Consider the following 22,500-nt stretch of genomic DNA (forward strand, 5'->3'; position numbering starts at 1 on the left):
GTGTACCAGTGCAAGCTGTGCACCTACAACACCCAGCTCAAGGCCAACTTCCAGCTGCACTGTAAGACAGACAAACACATGCAGAAGCATCAGCTGGTGGCACACATCAAGGAAGGAGGGAAAGCCAACCAGTGGAGGTTGAAGTGCGTCGCCATCGGCAACCCCGTGCATCTGAAGTGCAACGCGTGCGACTACTACAGCAACAGTGTGGATAAACTGCGACTGCACGCCACCAACCAACGACACGAGGCTGCCATTAGGCTGTACAAGGTACCGTTCAATTCTGTTATGACACCATCCACAACCGTACTGTTAGACACACAGCAGCCATCAACTCACAAACCAACACAGCATCAAGGTGGTAACAAGCCTAGGCCACTTTAATAACATGATGCACCGAACTGGTAGACACACGTACTGGTACTCCCTCACTCCTCTATTTCCCTACTCCCTCTATACTATACTCCCTCTATCCTCTATCCTCTATTCACTACTCCCTCTATCCTCTATTCTCTGCTCCCTCTATCCTCTATTCCCTACTCCCTCTATCCTATATACTCTATTCTCTACAACCTCTATCCTCTATCCTCTACTCCCTCCATCCTCTATACTCTACTCCCTCTATCCTCTATTCTCTACTCCCTTTATCCTCTATCCTCTACCCTCTATCCTCTATCTTCTATTCTCTACTCCCTCTATCCTCTATGTTCTACTCCCTCAATCCTCTATTCTCTACTCTCTCTATCCTCTATTCTCTATCCTCTATTGTCTATCCTCTATCCTCTATCCTCTATTCTCTATCTTCTAGTCTCTACTCCCTCTATCCTCTATCCTCTACTCCCTCAATCCTCTATGCTCTACCCTCTATTCTCTACTCCCCCTATTCTCTATTCTCTACTCCCTCGATCCTCTATTCTCTACTCCCTACTCACTATATCCTCTATGATCTATCATCTATCCTCTATTCCATACTCCCTCTATCTTCTATCCTCTATCCTCTACTGTCTCTACCCTCTATTCTCTACTCCCTCTATCCTCTATTCTCTATCCTCTATCCTCTATCCTCTATTCTCTATCCTCTAGTCTCTACTCCCTCCAGCCTCTATCCTCTACTCCCTCAATCCTCTATGCTCTACCCTCTATTCTCTACTCCCCCTATCCTCTATTCTCTACTCCCTCGATCCTCTATTCTCTACTCCCTACTCCCTATATCCTCCATGATCTATCATCTATCCTCTATTCCCTATTCCCTCTATCTTCTATCTCTATCCTCTATCCTCTATCCTCTATTCTCTATCTTCTAGGCTCTACTCCCTCTATCCTCTATCCTCTACTCCCTCAATCCTCTATGCTCTGCCCTCTATTCTCTATTCCCCCTATCCTCTATTCTCTACTCCCTCGATCCTCTATTCTCTATTCCCTACTCCCTATATCCTCTATGATCTATCCTCTATCCTCTATTCCCTACTCCCTCTATCTTCTATCCTCTATCCTCTACTGCCTCTATCCTCTATCCTATATTCCCCACTCCCTCTATCCTCTATCCTCTATTCCCTACTCCCTATATCCTATATTCTCTATGCTCTATTCTCTACTCCCTCGATCCTCTATTCTCTATCTTCTATTCTCTACTCCCTCTATCCTCTATCCTCTATCCTCTATTCCCTCTATCCTCTATCTTCTATCCTCTATTCTCTGTCCTCTAGTCTCTATCCTCTATCCTCTATTCTCTATTCTTTATCCTCTATTCTCTATCCTCTTTTCTCTGTCGTCTATCGTCTATTCTCTACTACCTCTATCCTCTATTCTCTATACTCTATTCTCTATCCTCTATTCTCTATCCTCTATACTCTATTATCTGTCCTCTATCCTCTATCCTCTATTCTCTATATTCTTGTCTCTACTCCCTCTATCCTCTATCCTCTACTCCCTCAATCCTCTATGCTCTGCCCTCTATTCTCTACTCCCCTATCCTCTATTCTCTACTCCCTCTATCCTCTATCCTCTATTCTCTATTCTATATACTCTATTCCCTCTATCCTCCATCCTCTATACTCTACTCCCTCTATCCTCTATTTTCTACTCCCTTTATCCTCTATCCTCTACCCTCTATCCTCTATCTTCTATTCTCTACTCCCTCTATCCTCTATGTTCTACTCCCTCAATCCTCTATTCTCTACTCTCTCTATCCTCTATTCTCTATCCTCTATTGTCTATCCTCTATCCTCTATCCTCTATTCTCTATCTTCTAGTCTCTACTCCCTCTATCCTCTATCCTCTACTCCCTCAATCCTCTATGCTCTACCCTCTATTCTCTACTCCCCCTGTCCTCTATTCTCTACTCCCTCGATCCTCTATTCTCTACTCCCTACTCACTATATCCTCTATGATCTATCATCTATCCTCTATTCCCTACTCCCTCTATCTTCTATCCTCTATCCTCTACTGTCTCTACCCTCTATTCTCTACTCCCTCTATCCTCTATTCTCTATCCTCTATCCTCTATCCTCTATTCTCTATCCTCTAGTCTCTACTCCCTCTATCCTCTATCCTCTACTCCCTCAATCCTCTATGCTCTACCCTCTATTCTCTACTCCCCCTATCCTCTATTCTCTACTCCCTCGATCCTCTATTCTCTACTCCCTACTCCCTATATCCTCCATGATCTATCATCTATCCTCTATTCCCTATTCCCTCTATCTTCTATTCTCTATCCTCTATCCTCTATCCTCTATTCTCTATCTTCTAGTCTCTACTTCCTCTATCCTCTATCCTCTACTCCCTCTATCCTCTATGCTCTGCCCTCTATTCTCTATTCCCCCTATCCTCTATTCTCTACTCCCTCGATCCTCTATTCTCTATTCCCTACTCCCTATATCCTCTATGATCTATCCTCTATCCTCTATTCCCTACTCCCTCAATCTTCTATCCTCTATCCTCTACTGCCTCTATCCTCTGTCCTCTATTCCCTACTCCCTCTATCCTCTATCCTCTATCCTCTATTCCCTACTCCCTATATCCTATATTCTCTATCTTCTATTCTCTACTCCCTCTATCCTCTATCCTATATCCTCTATTCCCTCTATCCTCTATCTTCTATCCTCTATTCTCTTTCCTCTATTCTCTATCCTCTATCCTCTATTCTCTATTCTTTATCCTCTATTCTCTATCCTCTTTTCTCTTTTCTCTGTCGTCTATCCTCTATTCTCTACTACCTCTATCCTCTATTCTCTATACTCTATTCTCTATCTTCTATTCTCTATCCTCTATTCTCTATCCTCTTTTCTCTTTTCTCTGTCGTCTATCCTCTATTCTCTACTACCTCTATCCTCTATCCTCTATTCTCTATCTTCTATTCTCTATCCTCTATTCCCTACTCCCTCTATCCTCTATCCTCTATCCTCTATTCCCTACTCCCTATATCCTATATTCTCTATCTTCTATTCTCTACTCCCTCTATCCTCTATCCTCTATCCTCTATTCCCTCTATCCTCTATCTTCTATCCTCTATTCTCTTTCCTCTATTCTCTATCCTCTATCCTCTATTCTCTATTCTTTATCCTCTATTCTCTATCCTCTTTTCTCTTTTCTCTGTCGTCTATCCTCTATTCTCTACTACCTCTATCCTCTATTCTCTATACTCTATTCTCTATCTTCTATTCTCTATCCTCTATTCTCTATCCTCTTTTCTCTTTTCTCTGTCGTCTATCCTCTATTCTCTACTACCTCTATCCTCTATCCTCTATCCTCTATTCTCTATCTTCTATTCTCTATCCTCTATTCTCTATCCTCTATCCTCTATTCTCTGTCCTCTATCCTCTATCCTCTATTCTCTATCTTCTAGTCTCTACTCCCTCTATCCTCTATCCTCTACTCCCTCAATCCTCTATGCTCTGCCCTCTATTCTCTACTCCCCCTATCCTCTATTCTCTACTCCCTCTATCCTCTATCCTCTATTCTCTATTCTCTATACTCTATTCCCTCTATCCTCTATCCTCTATTCTCGATTCTCTATTCTCTATTCTCTATACTCTATTCCCTCTATCCTCTATCCTTTATCCTCTAATCTCTATCCTCTATCCTCTACTGCCTCTATCCTCTGTCCTCTATTCCCTACTCCCTCTATCCTCTATCCTCTATCCTCTATTCCCTACTCCCTATATCCTATATTCTCTATCTTCTATTCTCTACTCCCTCTATCCTCTATCCTATATCCTCTATTCCCTCTATCCTCTATCTTCTATCCTCTATTCTCTTTCCTCTATTCTCTATCCTCTATCCTCTATTCTCTATTCTTTATCCTCTATTCTCTATCCTCTTTTCTCTTTTCTCTGTCGTCTATCCTCTATTCTCTACTACCTCTATCCTCTATTCTCTATACTCTATTCTCTATCTTCTATTCTCTATCCTCTATTCTCTATCCTCTTTTCTCTTTTCTCTGTCGTCTATCCTCTATTCTCTACTACCTCTATCCTCTATCCTCTATTCTCTATCTTCTATTCTCTATCCTCTATTCCCTACTCCCTCTATCCTCTATCCTCTATCCTCTATTCCCTACTCCCTATATCCTATATTCTCTATCTTCTATTCTCTACTCCCTCTATCCTCTATCCTCTATCCTCTATTCCCTCTATCCTCTATCTTCTATCCTCTATTCTCTTTCCTCTATTCTCTATCCTCTATCCTCTATTCTCTATTCTTTATCCTCTATTCTCTATCCTCTTTTCTCTTTTCTCTGTCGTCTATCCTCTATTCTCTACTACCTCTATCCTCTATTCTCTATACTCTATTCTCTATCTTCTATTCTCTATCCTCTATTCTCTATCCTCTTTTCTCTTTTCTCTGTCGTCTATCCTCTATTCTCTACTACCTCTATCCTCTATCCTCTATCCTCTATTCTCTATCTTCTATTCTCTATCCTCTATTCTCTATCCTCTATCCTCTATTCTCTGTCCTCTATCCTCTATCCTCTATTCTCTATCTTCTAGTCTCTACTCCCTCTATCCTCTATCCTCTACTCCCTCAATCCTCTATGCTCTGCCCTCTATTCTCTACTCCCCCTATCCTCTATTCTCTACTCCCTCTATCCTCTATCCTCTATTCTCTATTCTCTATACTCTATTCCCTCTATCCTCTATCCTCTATTCTCGATTCTCTATTCTCTATTCTCTATACTCTATTCCCTCTATCCTCTATCCTTTATCCTCTAATCTCTATCCTCTATCCTCTATCCTCTATCCTCTATTCTCTATCCTCTATTCCCTCTATCCTCTATCCTCTATTCTCTATCCTCTATTCCCTCTATTCTCTATCCTCTATCCTCTATATTCTATCCTCTATCCTCTAGCCTCTATCCTCTATCCTCTATTCTCTATCCTCTATCCTCTATTATCTATTTTCTATCCTCTATGCTCTATTCTCTATCCTCTATCCTCTATCCTCTATCCTTTATTCTCTATCCTCTTTTCTCTACTCCCTCTATCCTCTATCCTCTATTCTCTATTCTCTATACTCTATTCCCTCTATCTTCTATTCTATATTCTCCTTCCTCTATTCTCTATCCTATTTTCTCTATCCTCTATTCTCTATTCTCTATCCTCTATTCTCTATCCTATTTTCTCTATCCTCTATCCTCTATTCTCTATCCTATTTTCTGTATCCTCTATCCTCTATTCTCTATCCTATTTTCTCTATCCTCTATCCTCTATTCTCTATCCTCTATCCTCTATCCTCTATTCTCTATCCTATTTTCTCTATCCTCTATTCTCTATCCTCTATCCTCTTTTCTCTATCCTATTTTCTCTATCCTCTATCCTCTTTTCTCTATCCTATTTTCTCTATCCTCTATCCTCTATCCTCTATTCTCTATTCTCTATACTCTATTCCCTCTATCCTCTATTCTATATTCTCTATCCTCTATTCTCTATCCTATTTTCTCTATCCTCTATCCTCTATCCTCTATTCTCTATTCTCTATACTCTATTCCCTCTATCCTCTATTCTATATTCTCTATCCTATTTTCTCTATCCTCTATCCTCTATCCTCTATTCTCTATCCTCTATCCTCTATCCTCTATTCTCTATTCTCTATACTCTATTCCCTCTATCCTCTATTCTATATTCTCTATCCTCTATTCTCTATCCTATTTTCTCTATCCTCTATTCTCTATCCTTTTTTCTCTATCCTCTATCCTCTATTCTCTATCCTATTTTCTCTATCCTCTATCCTCTATCCTCTATCCTCTATTCTCTATCCTCTATCCTCTATCCTCTATTCTCTATCCTATTTTCTCTATTCTCTATCCTCTATTCTCTATCCTATTTTCTCTATCCTCTATCCTCTATTCTCTATCCTATTTTCTGTATCCTCTATCCTCTATTCTCTATCCTATTTTCTCTATCCTCTATCCTCTATCCTCTATTCTCTATCCTCTATCCTCTATCCTCTATTCTCTATCCTATTTTCTCTATCCTCTATTCTCTATCCTCTATCCTCTATTCTCTATCCTATTTTCTCTATCCTCTATCCTCTATCCTCTATTCTCTATCCTCTATCCTCTATCCTCTATCCTCTATTCTCTATTCTCTATACTCTATTCCCTCTATCCTCTATTCTATATTCTCTATCCTCTATTCTCTATCCTATTTTCTCTATCCTCTATCCTCTATCCTCTAATCTCTATCCTCTATCCTCTATCCTCTATCCTCTATTCTCTATTCTCTATACTCTATTCCCTCTATCCTCTATTCTATATTCTCTATCCTCTATTCTCTATCCTATTCCCTCTATCCTCTATTCTATATTCTCTATCCTCTATTCTCTATCCTATTTTCTCTATCCTCTATTCTCTATCCTCTATTCTCTATCCTTTTTTCTCTATCCTCTATCCTCTATTCTCTATCCTATTTTCTCTATCCTCTATCCTCTATTCTCTATCCTGTTTTCTCTTACCTCTATCCTCTATTCTCTATCCTCTATCCTCTATCATCTATCCTCTATTCTCTACTCCCTCTATCTACTATTCCCTCTATTCTCTATCCTCTATCCTCTATTCTCTATCCTCTATCCTCTATCCTCTATCCTCTATCCTCTATTCTCTATCCTCTATCATCTATCCTCTATTCTCTACTCCCTCTATCCACTATTCCCTCTATTCTCTATCCTCTATCCTCTATCCTCTATTCTCTATTCTCTATCCTCTTTTCTCTACTCCCTCTATCCTCTATCCTCTATTCTCTATTCTCTATACTCTATCCTCTATTCTATACTCTATCCTCTGTCCTCTTTTCTCTACTCCATCTATCCTATATCCTATAGAGGATATCTATGTTGCCTCTATCCATTGCCTCCAATGCTTCCCACAGTTGTGTCAAGTTGGCTGGATGTCCTTTGGGTGGTGGACTAATCTGAATACACATAGGAAACTGTTGAGTGTGTTGGAACCAGCTGAGTTGCAGTTCTTGACAGAAACCGGTGTGCCTGGCACCAACTGTACAACCATACACCATTCAAAGGCACTTAAATCTTTTGTATTGCCAATTCACCCTCTGAATGGCACACATACACAATCCATTTCTCAATTGTCTCAAGGCTTAACAATCATTCTCCTGTCTCCTCCCCTTCATCGACACTGATTGAAATTGATTTAACAGATGACATCAATAAGGGATCACAGCTTCCACCTGGATTCACCTGGTCATGGAAAGAGCAGGTGTTCCTAATGTTTTGTACACTCAACGTATTAAGCTAATGAGGATCTATTGACCAGCCCTAGCAATGTGACTGTGGTGTGTCTGTGTGCCCTGTAGTGCAGTGAATGGCTGTGTGTTCCCAGCAGTTGATTATCGTCTGGCAATAGCCAGCTCGGCAAACATGAAGCATTGGCAGCCATTAAAAATCATAGCAGGGATTTATTTTATTTTTTATTAGCAATGATTAAAGGCGAAGGTATTAGACCAAGTCTGAGGCAATATAAAGGGATAAACCAAAGGGGAGAAATATGTCCAACAATATTAGTGGAGCCATTTATTTTCTCTGAAAAGGGAGAATAGGCTGAAAAGCAACCCTGAACTACCTCATTGTCCTAGAAAATAGGACGATGTTATCACACACACACACACACACACACACACACACACTCACGCACAAAGAGAGTGAGTAAGACAGACCATTTTTAATTGGTGCCAACATATAACAACATAATTAAAAGCTCCCAGAGTTGTAATGCCTTTTAAAATTAAGCCATGTCTGGGTCATGTGGACTGGGGTGTCCGTGTCTTAAGCTTCCTGGCGAGCGATTTACCTTTGGCAAGTGTTCTAGAGCCATACATACACTCAGTGTTCTATAGCTACAAAGACCCTCAGTGTTCTAGGGTCTGTATAGCTCTAGAACACTGAGGGTCTGTATATCTCTAGAACACTGAGGGTCTGTATATCTCTAGAACACTGAGGGTCTGTATAGATATAGAACACTGATGGTATGTATAGCTCTAGAACACTGAGGGTCTGTATAGCTCTAGAACACTGATGGTATGTATAGCTCTAGAACACTGAGGGTCTGTATAGCTCTAGAACACTGAGGGTATTTGTAGCTCTAGAACACTGAAAATATGTGTAGCTCTAGAACACTGAGGGTCTGTATTGCTCTAGAACACTTAGGGTCTGTGTAGCTCTAGAACACAGAGGGTATGTATGGCTCTAGAACACTGAGGGTCTGTATAGCTCTAAAACACTGAGGGTATGTATAGCTCTAGAACACTGAGAGTCTGTATAGCTCTAGAACACTGATGGTATGTATAGCTCTAGAACACTGAGGGTCTGTATAGCTTGAGAACACTGATGGTATGTAAATCTCTAGAATACTGAGGGTATGTGTAGCTCGAGAACACTGAGGGTATGTATAGCTCTAGAACACATAGGGTCTGTACTGCTCTAAAACACCAAGGGTATGTATAGCTCTAGAACACTGAGAGTATGTATAGCTCTAGAACACTGAAGGTGTGTATATCTCTAGAACACTGAGGGTATGTATAGCTCTAGAACAATGAGGGTCTGTGTAGCTCAATAACAATGAAGGTCTGTATAGCTCTAGAACACCGAGGGTCTGTATAGCTCTAGAACACTGAGGGTTTGTATATCTCTAGAACACTGAGTGTCTGTATAGCTCTAGAACACTGAGGGTCTGTGTAGATCTAGAAAACTGAGGGTCTTTATAGCTCTAGAACACTGCTGGTATGTATTGCTCTAGAACACTGAGGGTCTGTATAGCTCTAGAACACTTAGTGTTGTTATAGCTCTAGAACACTGAGGGTATGTATAGCTCTAGAACACTGAGGGTCTGTATAGCTCTCGAACACTGAGGGTATGTGTAGCTCTAGAACACTGAGGGTCCGTATAGCTCTAAAACAATGAGGGTATGTATAGCTCTAGAACATTGAGGGTCTGTATAGCTCTAGAACACTGAGGGTATGTATATCTCAAGAACACTGAGGGTCCGTATAGCTCTAGAACACTGAGGGTCAGTATAGCACTAGAACACAGAGGGTCTGAATAGCTCTAGAACACAGAGGGTCTGTATAGCTCTAGAACACAGAGGGTCTGTATAGCTCTAGATCACATAGGGTCGGTATAGCTCTAGAACAGTGAGGGTATGTATAGATCTAGAACATTGAGGGTCTGTATAGCTCTAGAACACTAAGGGTATGTATAGCTCTAGAACACTGAGGGTCCATATAGCTCTAGAACACTGAGGGTCTGTATAGCTCTAGAACACAGAGGGTCTGTATAGCTCTAGAACACTTAGGGTCTGTATAGCTCTAGAACACTGAGGGTCTGTATAGCTCTAGAACACTGAGGGTCTATATAGCTCTAGAACACTGAGGGTCTGTATAGCCCTATAACATTGAGGGTCTGTATAGCTCTAGAACACTGAGGGTATGTATAGCTCTAGAACACTTAGGGTCTGTATAGCTCTAGATCTCATAGGGTCGGTATAGCTCTAGAACAGTGAGGGTATGTATAGCTCTAGAACAGTGAGGGTATGTATAGCTCTAGAACACTGAGGGTCCGTATAGCTCTAGAACACTGAGGGTCCGTATAGCTCTAGAACACTGAGGGTCTGTATAGCTCTAGGACACAGAGGGTCGGTATAGCTCTAGAACAGTGAGGGTATGTATAGCTCTAGAACACTGAGGGTCTGTATAGCTCTAGAATGCTGAGGGTCTATATAGCTCTAGAACAATGAGTGTCTGTATAGCCCTATAACATTGAGGGTCTGTATAGCTCTAGAACACTTAGGGTCTGTATAGCTCTAGAACACTGAGGGTCTGTATAGCTCTAGAACACTGAGGGTATGTATAGCTCTAGAACACTGAGGGTCTGTATAGCTCTAGAACGCTGAGGGCCTATATAGCTCTAGAACACTGAGGGTCTGTATAGCCCTATAACATTGAGGGTCTGTATAGCTCTAGAACACTGAGGGTATGTATAGCTCTAGAACACTGAGGGTCCGTATAGCTCTAGAACACTGAGGGTCTGGTCTGTATAGCTCAAGAACACTTATGGTCTGTATAGCTCAAGAACAATGAGGGTCTGTATAGCTCTGGAACACTGAGGGTATGTATAGCTCTAGAACACTGAGGGTCTGTATAGCTCTAGATCAATGAGGGTCTGTATAGCTCTAGAACACTGAGGGTCTGTATAGCTCTAGAACACTAAGGGTATGTATTGCTCTAGAACACTGAGGGTCTGTGTAGCTCTAGAAGACTGAGGGGCTGTATAGCTCTAGAACAATGAGGGTCTGGATAGCTCTAGAACACTGAGGGTATGTATGGCTCTAGAACAATGAGGGTCTGGATAGCTCTAGAACACAGAGGGTATGTATGGCTCTAGAACAATGAGGGTATGTATAGCTCTAGAACACTGAGGGTTTGTTTGGCTCTAGAACACTGAGGGTATGTATGGCCCTAGAACACTGAGGGTCTGTATAGCTCTAGAACACTGAGGGTCTAAATAGCTCTAGAACACTGAGGGTATGTATAGCTCTAGAACACTGAGGGTCCGTATAGCTCTAGAACACTGAGGGTATGTATAGCTCTAGAACACAGAGGGTCTGTATAGCTCTAGAACACTTAGTGTTGTTATAGCTCTAGAACACTGAGGGTATGTATAGCTCTAGAACATTGAGGGTCTGTATAGCTCTAGAACACTGAGGGTATGTATAGCTCAAGAACACTGAGGATCCGTAGAGCTCTAGAACACTGAGGGTCCGTATAGCTCTAGAACACTGAGGGTCAGTATAGCTCTAGAACACAGAGGGTCTGTATAGCTCTAGAACACAGACGGTCTGTATAGCTCTAGAACAGTGAGGGTATGTATAGCTCTAGAACATTGAGGGTCTGTATAGCTCTAGAACACTGAGGGTCCATATAGCTCTAGAACACTGAGGGTCTGTATAGCTCTAGAACACAGAGGGTCTGTATAGCTCTAGAACACAGAGGGTCTGTATAGCTCTAGAACACAGACGGTCTGTATAGCTCTAGAACAGTGAGGGTATGTATAGCTCTAGAACATTGAGGGTCTGTATAGCTCTAGAACACTGAGGGTCCATATAGCTCTAGAACACTGAGGGTCTGTATAGCTCTAGAACACAGAGGGTCTGTATAGCTCTAGAACACTTAGGGTCTGTATAGCTCTAGAACACTGAGGGTCTGTATAGCTCTAGAACACTGAGGGTATGTATAGCTCTAGAACACTGAGGGTCTGTATAGTTCTAGAACACTGAGGGTCTATATAGCTCTAGAAAACTGAGGGTCTGTATAGCCCTATAACATTGAGGGTCTGTATAGCTCTAGAACACTGAGGGTATGTATAGCTCTAGAACACTTAGGGTCTGTATAGCTCTAGATCACATAGGGTCGGTATAGCTCTAGAACAGTGAGGGTATGTATAGCTCTAGAACATTGAGGGTCTGTATAGCTATAGAACAGTGAGGGTATGTATAGCTCTAGAACACTGAGGGTATGTATGGCTCTAGAACAATGAGGGTCTGGATAGCTCTAGAACACTGAGGGTATGTATGGCTCTAGAACAATGAGGGTATGTATAGCTCTAGAACACTGAGGGTTTGTTTGGCTCTAGAACACTGAGGGTATGTATGGCCCTAGAACACTGAGGGTCTGTATAGCTCTAGAACACTGAGGGTCTAAATAGCTCTAGAACACTGAGGGTATGTATAGCTCTAGAACACTGAGGGTCCGTATAGCTCTAGAACACTGAGGGTATGTATAGCTCTAGAACACAGAGGGTCTGTATAGCTCTAGAACACTTAGTGTTGTTATAGCTCTAGAACACTGAGGGTATGTATAGCTCTAGAACATTGAGGGTCTGTATAGCTCTAGAACACTGAGGGTATGTATAGCTCAAGAACACTGAGGATCCGTAGAGCTCTAGAACACTGAGGGTCCGTATAGCTCTAGAACACTGAGGGTCAGTATAGCTCTAGAACACAGAGGGTCTGTATAGCTCTAGAACACAGACGGTCTGTATAGCTCTAGAACAGTGAGGGTATGTATAGCTCTAGAACATTGAGGGTCTGTATAGCTCTAGAACACTGAGGGTCCATATAGCTCTAGAACACTGAGGGTCTGTATAGCTCTAGAACACAGAGGGTCTGTATAGCTCTAGAACACAGAGGGTCTGTATAGCTCTAGAACACAGACGGTCTGTATAGCTCTAGAACAGTGAGGGTATGTATAGCTCTAGAACATTGAGGGTCTGTATAGCTCTAGAACACTGAGGGTCCATATAGCTCTAGAACACTGAGGGTCTGTATAGCTCTAGAACACAGAGGGTCTGTATAGCTCTAGAACACTTAGGGTCTGTATAGCTCTAGAACACTGAGGGTCTGTATAGCTCTAGAACACTGAGGGTATGTATAGCTCTAGAACACTGAGGGTCTGTATAGTTCTAGAACACTGAGGGTCTATATAGCTCTAGAACACTGAGGGTCTGTATAGCCCTATAACATTGAGGGTCTGTATAGCTCTAGAACACTGAGGGTATGTATAGCTCTAGAACACTTAGGGTCTGTATAGCTCTAGATCACATAGGGTCGGTATAGCTCTAGAACAGTGAGGGTATGTATAGCTCTAGAACATTGAGGGTCTGTATAGCTATAGAACAGTGAGGGTATGTATAGCTCTAGAACACTGAGGGTCCGTATAGCTCTAGAACACTGAGGGTCCGTATAGCTCTAGAACACTGAGGGTCTGTATAGCTCTAGGGCACAGAGGGTCTGTATAGCTCTAGAACACTGAGGGTCTGTATAGCTCTAGAACACTGAGGGTCTGTATAGCTCTAGAACACTGAGGGTATGTTTAGCTCTAGAACACTGATGGTCTGTATAGCTCTAGAATGCTGAGGGTCTATATAGCTCTAGAACAATGAGGGTCTGTATAGCCCTATAACATTGAGGGTCTGTATAGCTCTAGAACACTTAGGGTCTGTATAGCTCTAGAACACTGAGGGTATGTATAGCTCTAGAACACTGAGGGTCTGTATAGCTCTAGAACGCTGAGGGTCTATATAGCTCTAGAACACGGAGGGTCTGTATAGCCCTATAATATTGAGGGTCTGTATAGCTCTAGAACACTGAGGGTATGTATAGCTCTAGAACACTGAGGGTCCGTATAGCTCTAGAACACTGAGGGTCTGGTCTGTATAGCTCTAGAACACTTATGGTCTGTATAGCTCAAGAACAATGAGGGTCTGTATAGCTCTGGAACACTTAGGGTATGTATAGCTCTAGAACACTGAGGGTCTGTATAGCTCTAGATCAATGAGGGTCTGTATAGCTCTAGAACACTGAGGGTCTGTATAGCTCTAGAACACTGAGGGTCTGTATAGCTCTAGAACACTGAGGGTATGTATAGCACTATGGGAATCGGTGGAAGTTGCAAACAAAAATCTAATTCAGACTTTTTGCTGCTTTGTCGCTCAGTAGAGATCTGAAGGGATTCAGAACGGCAGGTTGTCCAGACTTTACAGCTGGAGGCCAGATGAGAATATCAGGACATGGGCTACTTCTGCCTCTAACCCTCCATATCTCTCTCTCTCTTTATTAACTCTCCCCCTTTCTCTTTTTCTCTCTCTTTTTCTCTCACCTTTTCTCTCTCTTTTTCTCTCAAACTCTCCCTGTTTCTCTCTCCCTCTCCCTCTCTCCCCCCCCCTCTCTCTCTCTCTCTCTCTCACTCTCTCTAACTCTCCCCCTTTCTCTCTCTCCTCTCTCTCCCTCTCCCTTTCTCTCTCCCTCTCCTCTCTCTCTCTCTCTCTCTCTCTCTCCCCCTCCCCTTTCTCTCTCTCTCTCCCTCTCTCTCTCCCTCTCCCTCTCTCTCTCTCTCTCTCTCTCTCTCTACCCCTCCCCTTTCTCTCTCTAGCGTCGGCCACAGACGTTAATCCTAATGCTGGACTGAACTTTTATGAGGAACCAATCAGCTCCTCCTTCAAACTCATTCTCTCAGTTAACCCTTGGTTATGGGTTAAGGACTTAAAAAAAATATATATTTTTTTAATTTCACCTTTTTTTTAACCAGGTAGGCTCGTTGAGAAGAAGTTCTCACTTGCAACTATTCAACTATTCAACTATTACCACCGACTTGGTGGTTTCTGTTGATAAATCCGTAATAATCCTCATTGATATCATCTAAATGTACCACCAACACAGCTGGAACACTTTAGGATTCTGTAATAGACTTTAGAATCTCCCAATTGATCTGTAGAATGGAACAGTGATTGCAGGATTTTGGATTTGATTCATGTAAAATAGAACAGTCTAGAATTTCAGACTGCAACACAGTGACTATCTGTCCAAAAACAAAACCCTTTTTTTCCTAAGAGTTATCTCTTGCTTATGCAGCTCTGCAGTGCAGATGCGAGAGTGCTAGAAGAGTGCTAGAAGAGTGCTAGAAGAGTGCTAGAAGAGTGCTAGAAGAGTGCTAGACCACGCAGCATGGTGCTGTAGCCTGGCGTGTGTGTAGTCGGCCCAACCCTGAGAATGATATAGAGAATGATGATGTATGGTGGAGGTATGACTGTGGATGATAAACACAGGAGTAAATCTGTCAGTGCCATTCACAAGAGCTGGAGTGACGGGTACAGAGTCTGAGATCCACAGACTAACGCATATTTGTGGGGTGTTTGTGTGCTGAGTGTGTGTCGGTGCTGAGTGTGTGTCGGTGCTGAGTGTGTGTCGGTGCTGAGTGTGTGCGCTGTGTTTTTAGGTACAGTAGGGATCGTTTAGAGGGGAGAATGTTTGTGGTCAGTGTTGCAGGGTAGGACCACACAGAAACACACACACTGCACTGACCCCACCAACTGACTGCACCTGTTAGTCAGACGAACCTCCTAGCAACAACTACCCTCGCTCCTGACCTCGCTCCTGACCTCTCTCCTGACCTCGCTCCTGACCTCTCCTGACCTCTCCTCTTGTCCTCCGTCATCGTAACGTTAATCCTCCCCTCCTTCACCCTTTGATCTTTCCCATTCTCACCTGCCAATCTCTCGCTCATCCTCCCTAAGTCTCTTCTTGACCAGGTCTCTGCTCCCAAATCCTGATCTGGACTCCGTTCAACGATAAAGTTACTATTTATTTTAGTATTTTTTTTTTTACAATCAAATCTCTATCTTTAATATAAATGTCATGTTATAGAAGGGTCCAGTCACTTTTTTGCTGTTATGATTTCACATTTACATTACATTTAAGTCATTTGGCAGACGCTCTTATCCACACGTTTTCAAGAACCTTACCTTCAAACAGCAAATCACTTCCCTCGTCCTTGTTGGGTAGGATGGGCGCCCTGAAAAAACCCATTAACTAAGTGTCTCACACATGAAATTGTGTGGTTCCAAACTTTATCCACAACATTATATTCCATTCTGTTGCGAGAGGCGTCACTGCAGTCCCTGGTTTGAATCCAGGCTGTATCACATCCGGCCGTGATTGAGGAGTCGCATAGTGCGGCGCACAATTGGCCAGCGTCGTCCAGGTTTGGCTCAGCTAGGCCGTCCTTGTAAGAATTTGTTCTTAGCTGACTTCCCTCATTTAAAAAAAAAGTTACAAAATATGAGGGTATATTGAAAGCATTGGCTGCTTCCACACGGGAAGTTCCAGACACTTGTCAAATCTATGCCAAGGTGCATTGAAGCTGTTCTGGCGGCTCCACACCTCTCCCCTCTCCCTTCTCCCTCTTTCCACACCTCTCCCCTCTCCCTCCTCTCCCTTCTCCCTCTTTCCACACCTCTCCCCTCTCTCCCCTCTCCCTTCTCCCTCTTTCCACACCTCTCCCCTCTCCCTCCTCTCCCTTCTCCCTCTTTCCACACCTCTCCCCTCTCCCTCCTCTCCCTTCTCCCTCTTTACACACCTCTCCCCTCTCCCTCCTCTCCCTTCTCCCTCTTTCCACACCTCTCCCCTCTCCCTCCTCTCCCTTCTCCCTCTTTCCACACCTCTCCCCTCTCCCTCCTCTCCCTACTCCCTCTTTACACACCTCTCCCCTCTCCCTCCTCTCCCTTCTCCCTCTTTCCACACCTCTCCCCCTCCCCCTCCTCTCCCTTCTCCCTCTTTCCACACCTCTCCCCTCTCCCTCCTCTCCCTTCTCCCTCTTTACACACCTCTCCCCTCTCCCTCCTCTCCCTTCTCCCTCTTTACACACCTCTCCCCTCTCCCTCCTCTCCCTTCTCCCTCTTTCCACACCTCTCCCTTCTCCCTCTTTCCACACCTCTCTCCTCTCCCCTGGCTCCCTCTATCCTTCTCCACTTTGTTTATATTTCTCTCTCCCTCTCACCTCTCTCTCTCCCTCACTTCCTCCCACCTTCTGGTGGGAGGGAGGGAAACAGAGTGGAAGGGAGGGAAACAGAGGGGAAGGGAGGGAAACAGAGGGGAAGGGGGAGGGAAACAGAGAGGGAGGGAGGGAAACAGAGAGGGAGGGAAACAGAGAGAGAGGGAGGGAAACAGAGGGGGAGGGAGGGAAACAGAGATGGAAGGAAACAGAGATGGAGGGAAACAGACAGGGAGGGAAACAGAGAGGGAGGGAGGGAAACAGGGAGGGAGGGAAACAGAGAGGGAGGGAAACAGAGAGGGAGGGAGGGAAACAGAGAGGGAGGGAGGGAAACAGAGAGGGAGGGAGGGAAACAGAGAGGGAGGGAGGGAAAAGGGGGAAAGAGGGTGGGAATTAGAGAGGGAGGGTAACAGAAAGGGAGGGATGGAAAAAGAAAGGGAGGGAAACGGGGGGGAAATAGGGAGGGAAACAGAGAGAGGTGAAGGAAACAGGGAGAAAGAGGGTGGAAAACAGAAAGGGAGGGAAACAGGGGGGAAAAGGGAGGGAAACAGAGAGGGAGGGAGGGAAACAGAGACGGGAGGGAGGGAAACAGAGAGGGAGGAAAACAGAGAGGCAGGGAGGGAAACAGAGAGGGAGGGACACAGAGAGGGAGGGAAACAGAGAGGGAGGGAAACAGAGAGGGAGGGAGGGAAACAGAGAGGGAGGGAGGGAAACAGAGAGGGAAAACAGAGAGGGAGGGAGGGAACAGAGGGGGAGGGAGGGAGGGAACAAAGGGGGAGGGAGGGAAACAGAGGGGGAAAGAGGGTGGGAATTAGAGAGGAAGGGTAACAGAAAGGGAGGGAAACAGGGGGGAAGGAAACAGGGGGGAGGGAGGGAAACAGGGGGGAGGGAGGGAAACAGAGGGGGAAAACAGAGAGGGAGGGAGGGAAACAGAGAGGGAGGGAGGGAAACAGAGAGGAAGGGAGGGAAACAGAAAGGTAGGGAGGGAAACAGAAAGGTAGGGAGGGAAACAGAGAGGGAGGGAAACAGAGAGGGAGGGAGGGAAACAGAGAGGAAGGGAGGGAAACAGAGAGGAAGGGAGGGAAACAGAGAGGAAGGGAGGGAAACAGAGAGGGAGGGAAACCGAAAGGTAGGGAGGGAAACAGAGAAAGGGTGGGAAACAGAGAGGGAAACAGATAGGGAGGGAGGGAAACAGAGAGGTAGGGAGGGAAACAGAAAGGTAGGGAGGGAAACAAGCTGGTCCTGGGGCTCTGTTCACAAACACACCCCACAGAGCCCCATGACAGTAGCACAATTAGACCCAACCAAATCATGAGAAAACAAAAAGATAATTACTTGACACATTGGAAAGAATTAACAAAAAAACAGAGCAAACTAGAATGCTATTTGGCCCTACACAGAGAGTACACAGCGGCAGAATACCTGACCACTGTGACTGACCCAAAATTAAGGAAAGCTTTGACTATGTACAGACTCAGTGAGCATAGCCTTGCTATTGAGAAAGGCCGCCGTTGGCAGACATGGCTCTCAAGAGAAGACAGGCTATGTGCTCACAGCCTACAAAATGAGGTTTAAACTGAGCTGCACTTCCTAACCTCCTGCCCAATGTATGACCATATTAGAGAGACATATTTCCCTCAGATTACACAAATCCACAAAGAATTCGAAAACAAATCCAATTTTGAAAAACTCCCATATCTACTGGGTGAAATTCCACAGTGTGCCATCAGAGCAGCAAGATTTGTGACCTGTTGCCACGAGAAAAGGGCAACCAGTGAAGAACACGCACCATTGTAAATACAACCCATATCTATGCTTATTTATTTTATCCTGTGTCCTTAACCATTTGTACATTGTAAAAACACTGTATATATATATAATATGACATTTGTAATGTCTTTATTGTTTTGAAACTCCTGTATGTGTGATGTCTACTGTTAATTTTTATTGTTTATTTCACTTTATATATTATCTACCTTACTTGCTTTGGCAATGTTAACACATGTTACCCATGCCAATAAAGCCCCTTGAATTGAATTGAATTGAAACAGATAGGGAGGGAAACAGGGGCAAAGAGGGTGGGAAACAAAGTTGGGGGAGGGAAACAGAGAGGGAGAAACAGGGGGAAAATAGAAAGCGAGATATAAGTCATAGAACGATGGATGGGGGTTAAAGAGAAGGGATGGCTAGAGAAAGAGACATGGTCTGGGGAGATGGTGACTCTCTCTCTCCCTCTGGGGAGAGGCAGATAAGCCATCTCATTACCCATGATCCTTCTAGCTATGCCATGACCAGCCAGGAAAAAAAGGGGGAAATTAAACTAGAGAATGATGAGAGGAGGAGGAGGAGGATGAGGAGGGGAGGGAGGGGGGTAAGGATGGAGGAGAAGGTGGAGGGGGAGGAGGAGGGAGGGATGGAGGAGAAGGAGGAGGAGGAGGGGGAGGGAGGTAAGGATGTAGGAGGAGGAGGAGGAGGAGGAGGGAGGGAGGGAGGGAGGGAGGGAGGGAGGGAGGGAGGGAGGGAGGGAGGGAGGGAGGGAGGGAGGGAGGGGGAGGGAGGGAGGAAGGGAGGGAGGGAGGGAGGGAGGGAGGGAGGGAGGGAGGAGGAGGAGGGAAGGAGGGAATTAAGGAAGGAGGAGGAGGAGGAGGTAAGGATGGAGGAGGAGTTAGGGAGGTAATGATGGAGGAGGAGGAGGGAGGGAGGGAGGGAGGTAAGGATGGAGGAGGAGGAGGGAGGTAAGTATGGAGGAGGAGGAGGAGGAGGAGGGAGGTAAGGATGATAGAGGAGGAGGGAGTAGGGAGGTAAGGATAGAGGAGGAGGAGGAGGAGGGAGGTAAGGATGGAGGAGGAGGAGGGAGGTAAGTATGGAGGAGGAGGAGGAGGAGGAGGGAGGTAAGGATGATAGAGGAGGAGGGAGGAGGGAGGTAAGGATAGAGGAGGAGGAGGAGGAGAGAGGTAAGGATGAAGGAGAGGGGACTGGAATTCAGATCAATCAAAAGGAAAGTCCCCCACCTGCATATTTATATTTCTTCCTTCCTTTTCCCCTCTACTCCTGAATCATGAGACTCTGGTGGGAAGATGGTGGTTATATAGCTCTGGTATAAACTGGCCAATCTCTCCTTGACCATTAGGTGAGGTCAACCCCATTCTCTCATTTGTAAATCAAATGGCCCTATATGCTGAGTATTCAAAACATTAGGACCACCTGCTCTTTCCATGACATAGACTGACCAGGTGAATCCAGGTGGAAGCTATGATCCCTTATTGATGTCACTTGTTAAATCCACTTCAAGGTTCGTTAAACCTTGTAGAGTCCATGAGGCTGATCTGAGGGCAAAGGTGGGTGCAACTCAATATTAGGAAGGTGTTCCTAATGTTTTGTACACTCAGTGTATATGCAGAGTAATTACGGCCTACCATTGGCTGTCTATGGTGGGGAGATAGACAGGAGATTGACTCCAGTAGATTTGCATAAAAACCTATTTTATCGCAGTGGAATAGAGAGAGAGGTATATTCAAATCAAATCAAATGTATTTATAAAGCCCTTCGTACATCAGCTGATATCTCAAAGTGCTGTACAGAAACCCAGCCTAAAACCCCAAACAGCAAGCAATGCAGGTGTAGAAGCACAGTGGCTAGGAAAAACTCCCTAGAAAGGCCAAAATCTAGGAAGAATCCTAGAGAGGAACCAGGCTATGTGGGGTGGCCAGTCCTCTTCTGGCTGTGCCAGGTGGAGATTATAACAGAACATGGCCAAGATGTTCAAATGTTCATATATGACCAGCATGGTCAAATAATAATAATAAGGCAGAACAGTTGAAACTGGAGCAGCAGCACGGCCAGGTGGACTGGGGACAGCAAGGAGTCATCATGTCAGGTAGTCCTGAGGCATGGTACTAGAGCTCAAGTCCTCCGAGAGAGAGAAAGAAAGAGTGAAAGAAAGAGTGAATTCGATAGAGAGCATACTTAAATTCACACAGGACACCGAATAGGACAGGAGAAGTACTCCAGATATAACAAACTGACCCTAGCCCCCCGACACATAAACTACTGCAGCATAAATACTGGAGGCTGAGACAGGAGGGGTCAGGAGACACTGTTTCCCCATCCGATGATACCCCCGGACAGGGCCAAACAGGAAGGATATAACCCCACACACTTTGCCAAAGCACAGCCCCCACACCACTAGAGGGATATCTTCAACCACCAACTTACCATCCAGAGACAAGGCCGAGTATAGCCCACAAAGATCTCCGCCACGGCACAACCCAAGGGGGGCCTGTCTGTGATGCACACGTACACACACACACACTCATGCAGGCAAGAAAGCGTGCAGACATATTCCAGTTGAATTTTGGTTTGATAACTGAGCTAAGGAGCATGTATTTTCACCAGTATTTCTAGCTGGTGTTGGGATCTTGACTTTGTGACCAGTGGTGAGCGTGAAGTTTCTTTCCTCCCGTAAACAAACAGTGGAATCAGAAAGGCAGCAGTTCACTGAAGCAGAATGACAGAATGGGAGAGAGAATTAAAGAGGGAGAAATCTCAAATGGAGTTACCTCTGCACTCTCTCTCTGTCTCTCTCTCTCTCTCTCTCTCTCTCTCTCTTTCACACACACATAACGGTACCACCAAGTGCTGAAGCACGTAAAAATCATCTGTCATTGGTTGCAACACTCACTACCAAGTTCCAAACTGACTCTGGAAGCAACATCAGCACAATAACTGTTGGTCGGTAGCTTCATGAAATGGGTTTCCATGGCCCAGCAGCCGCACACAAAGCCACGCACAATGCCAAGCGTCGGCTGGAGTGGTGGAAAGCTCGCTGCCATTGGACTCTGGACTCAGGAGCAGTGGAAATGCGTTCTCCGGAGTGATGAATGACACTTCACCATCTGTCAGTCCAAAGGACGAATTATTCAGATTGTCTCAGCTTTCACCTGTGTCTGGATTACAATGAAAATCTTTTAGAAATCCAAGGGTGGTGGTGGTGCTAGGAATTAAAGACAGATGAGTGTGTGTGTGTGTGTGTGTGTGTGTGTGTGTGTGTGTGTGTGTGTGTGTGTGTGTGTGTGTGTGTGTGTGTGTGTGTGTGTGTGTGTGTGTGTGTGTGTGTGTGTGTGTGTGTGTGTGTCCACCTCATTTCCCTATTAATCCCTCCCTATTAATCCTCCTCGATATTAATAGGAATCTCTCCTTTTTCTATTCCACAAGCAGATGGTCATCTCAGCATTGATATAAGCTTTGATTGACAGTCACTATGTACAGTGTAATTGCCCTAGCTAAGCCACCCACCCACCCCACCCCCATCTCCTCTATTCTTCCTTGAGGAAACACCCCCCCCCCCCCTCACCTCCCTTCCTCTCGCTGTCTCCGGTGAGCTGTGAGTTGAGAGATACCATACTCCCACGTCATCTGAGGGTCAGTTAGTCCAGGTCAGGCTGTTTGTCTGTGTGCAGGAGACTGTGAAGACTATTCACAGATCTACCATGACAGGTATGGGAACGATAGCAGGGGGACGGAGGGAAGGTGTTGCTTACAGAACACCAGAAGGTGGGAGGAAGTGAGGGAGAGAGAGAGGTGAGAGGGAGAGAGAAATATAAACAAAGTGGAGAAGGATAGAGGGAGCCAGGGGAGAGGGGAGAGGTATGGAAAGTGGGAGAAGGGA

General features: G+C 44.6%; 1 protein-coding gene across 1 annotated transcript in view; it reads left to right on the plus strand.

The window, feature by feature from the left end:
- LOC135517159 (zinc finger homeobox protein 4-like) overlaps positions 1-22,500 on the plus strand; it is a 175,007-nt gene that overhangs the window by 70,106 nt on the left and 82,401 nt on the right. Inside the window, 1 exon segment of the mRNA XM_064941213.1 lies at positions 1-270. This exon segment is cut by the window's left edge and continues 239 nt beyond it. Within this exon segment, the coding sequence (XP_064797285.1) occupies positions 1-270 (270 nt within the window).

The sequence above is a fragment of the Oncorhynchus masou genome, chromosome 28 (assembly GCF_036934945.1).
Source record: "Oncorhynchus masou masou isolate Uvic2021 chromosome 28, UVic_Omas_1.1, whole genome shotgun sequence".
NCBI classification, from domain to species: Eukaryota; Metazoa; Chordata; class Actinopteri; order Salmoniformes; family Salmonidae; genus Oncorhynchus; species Oncorhynchus masou.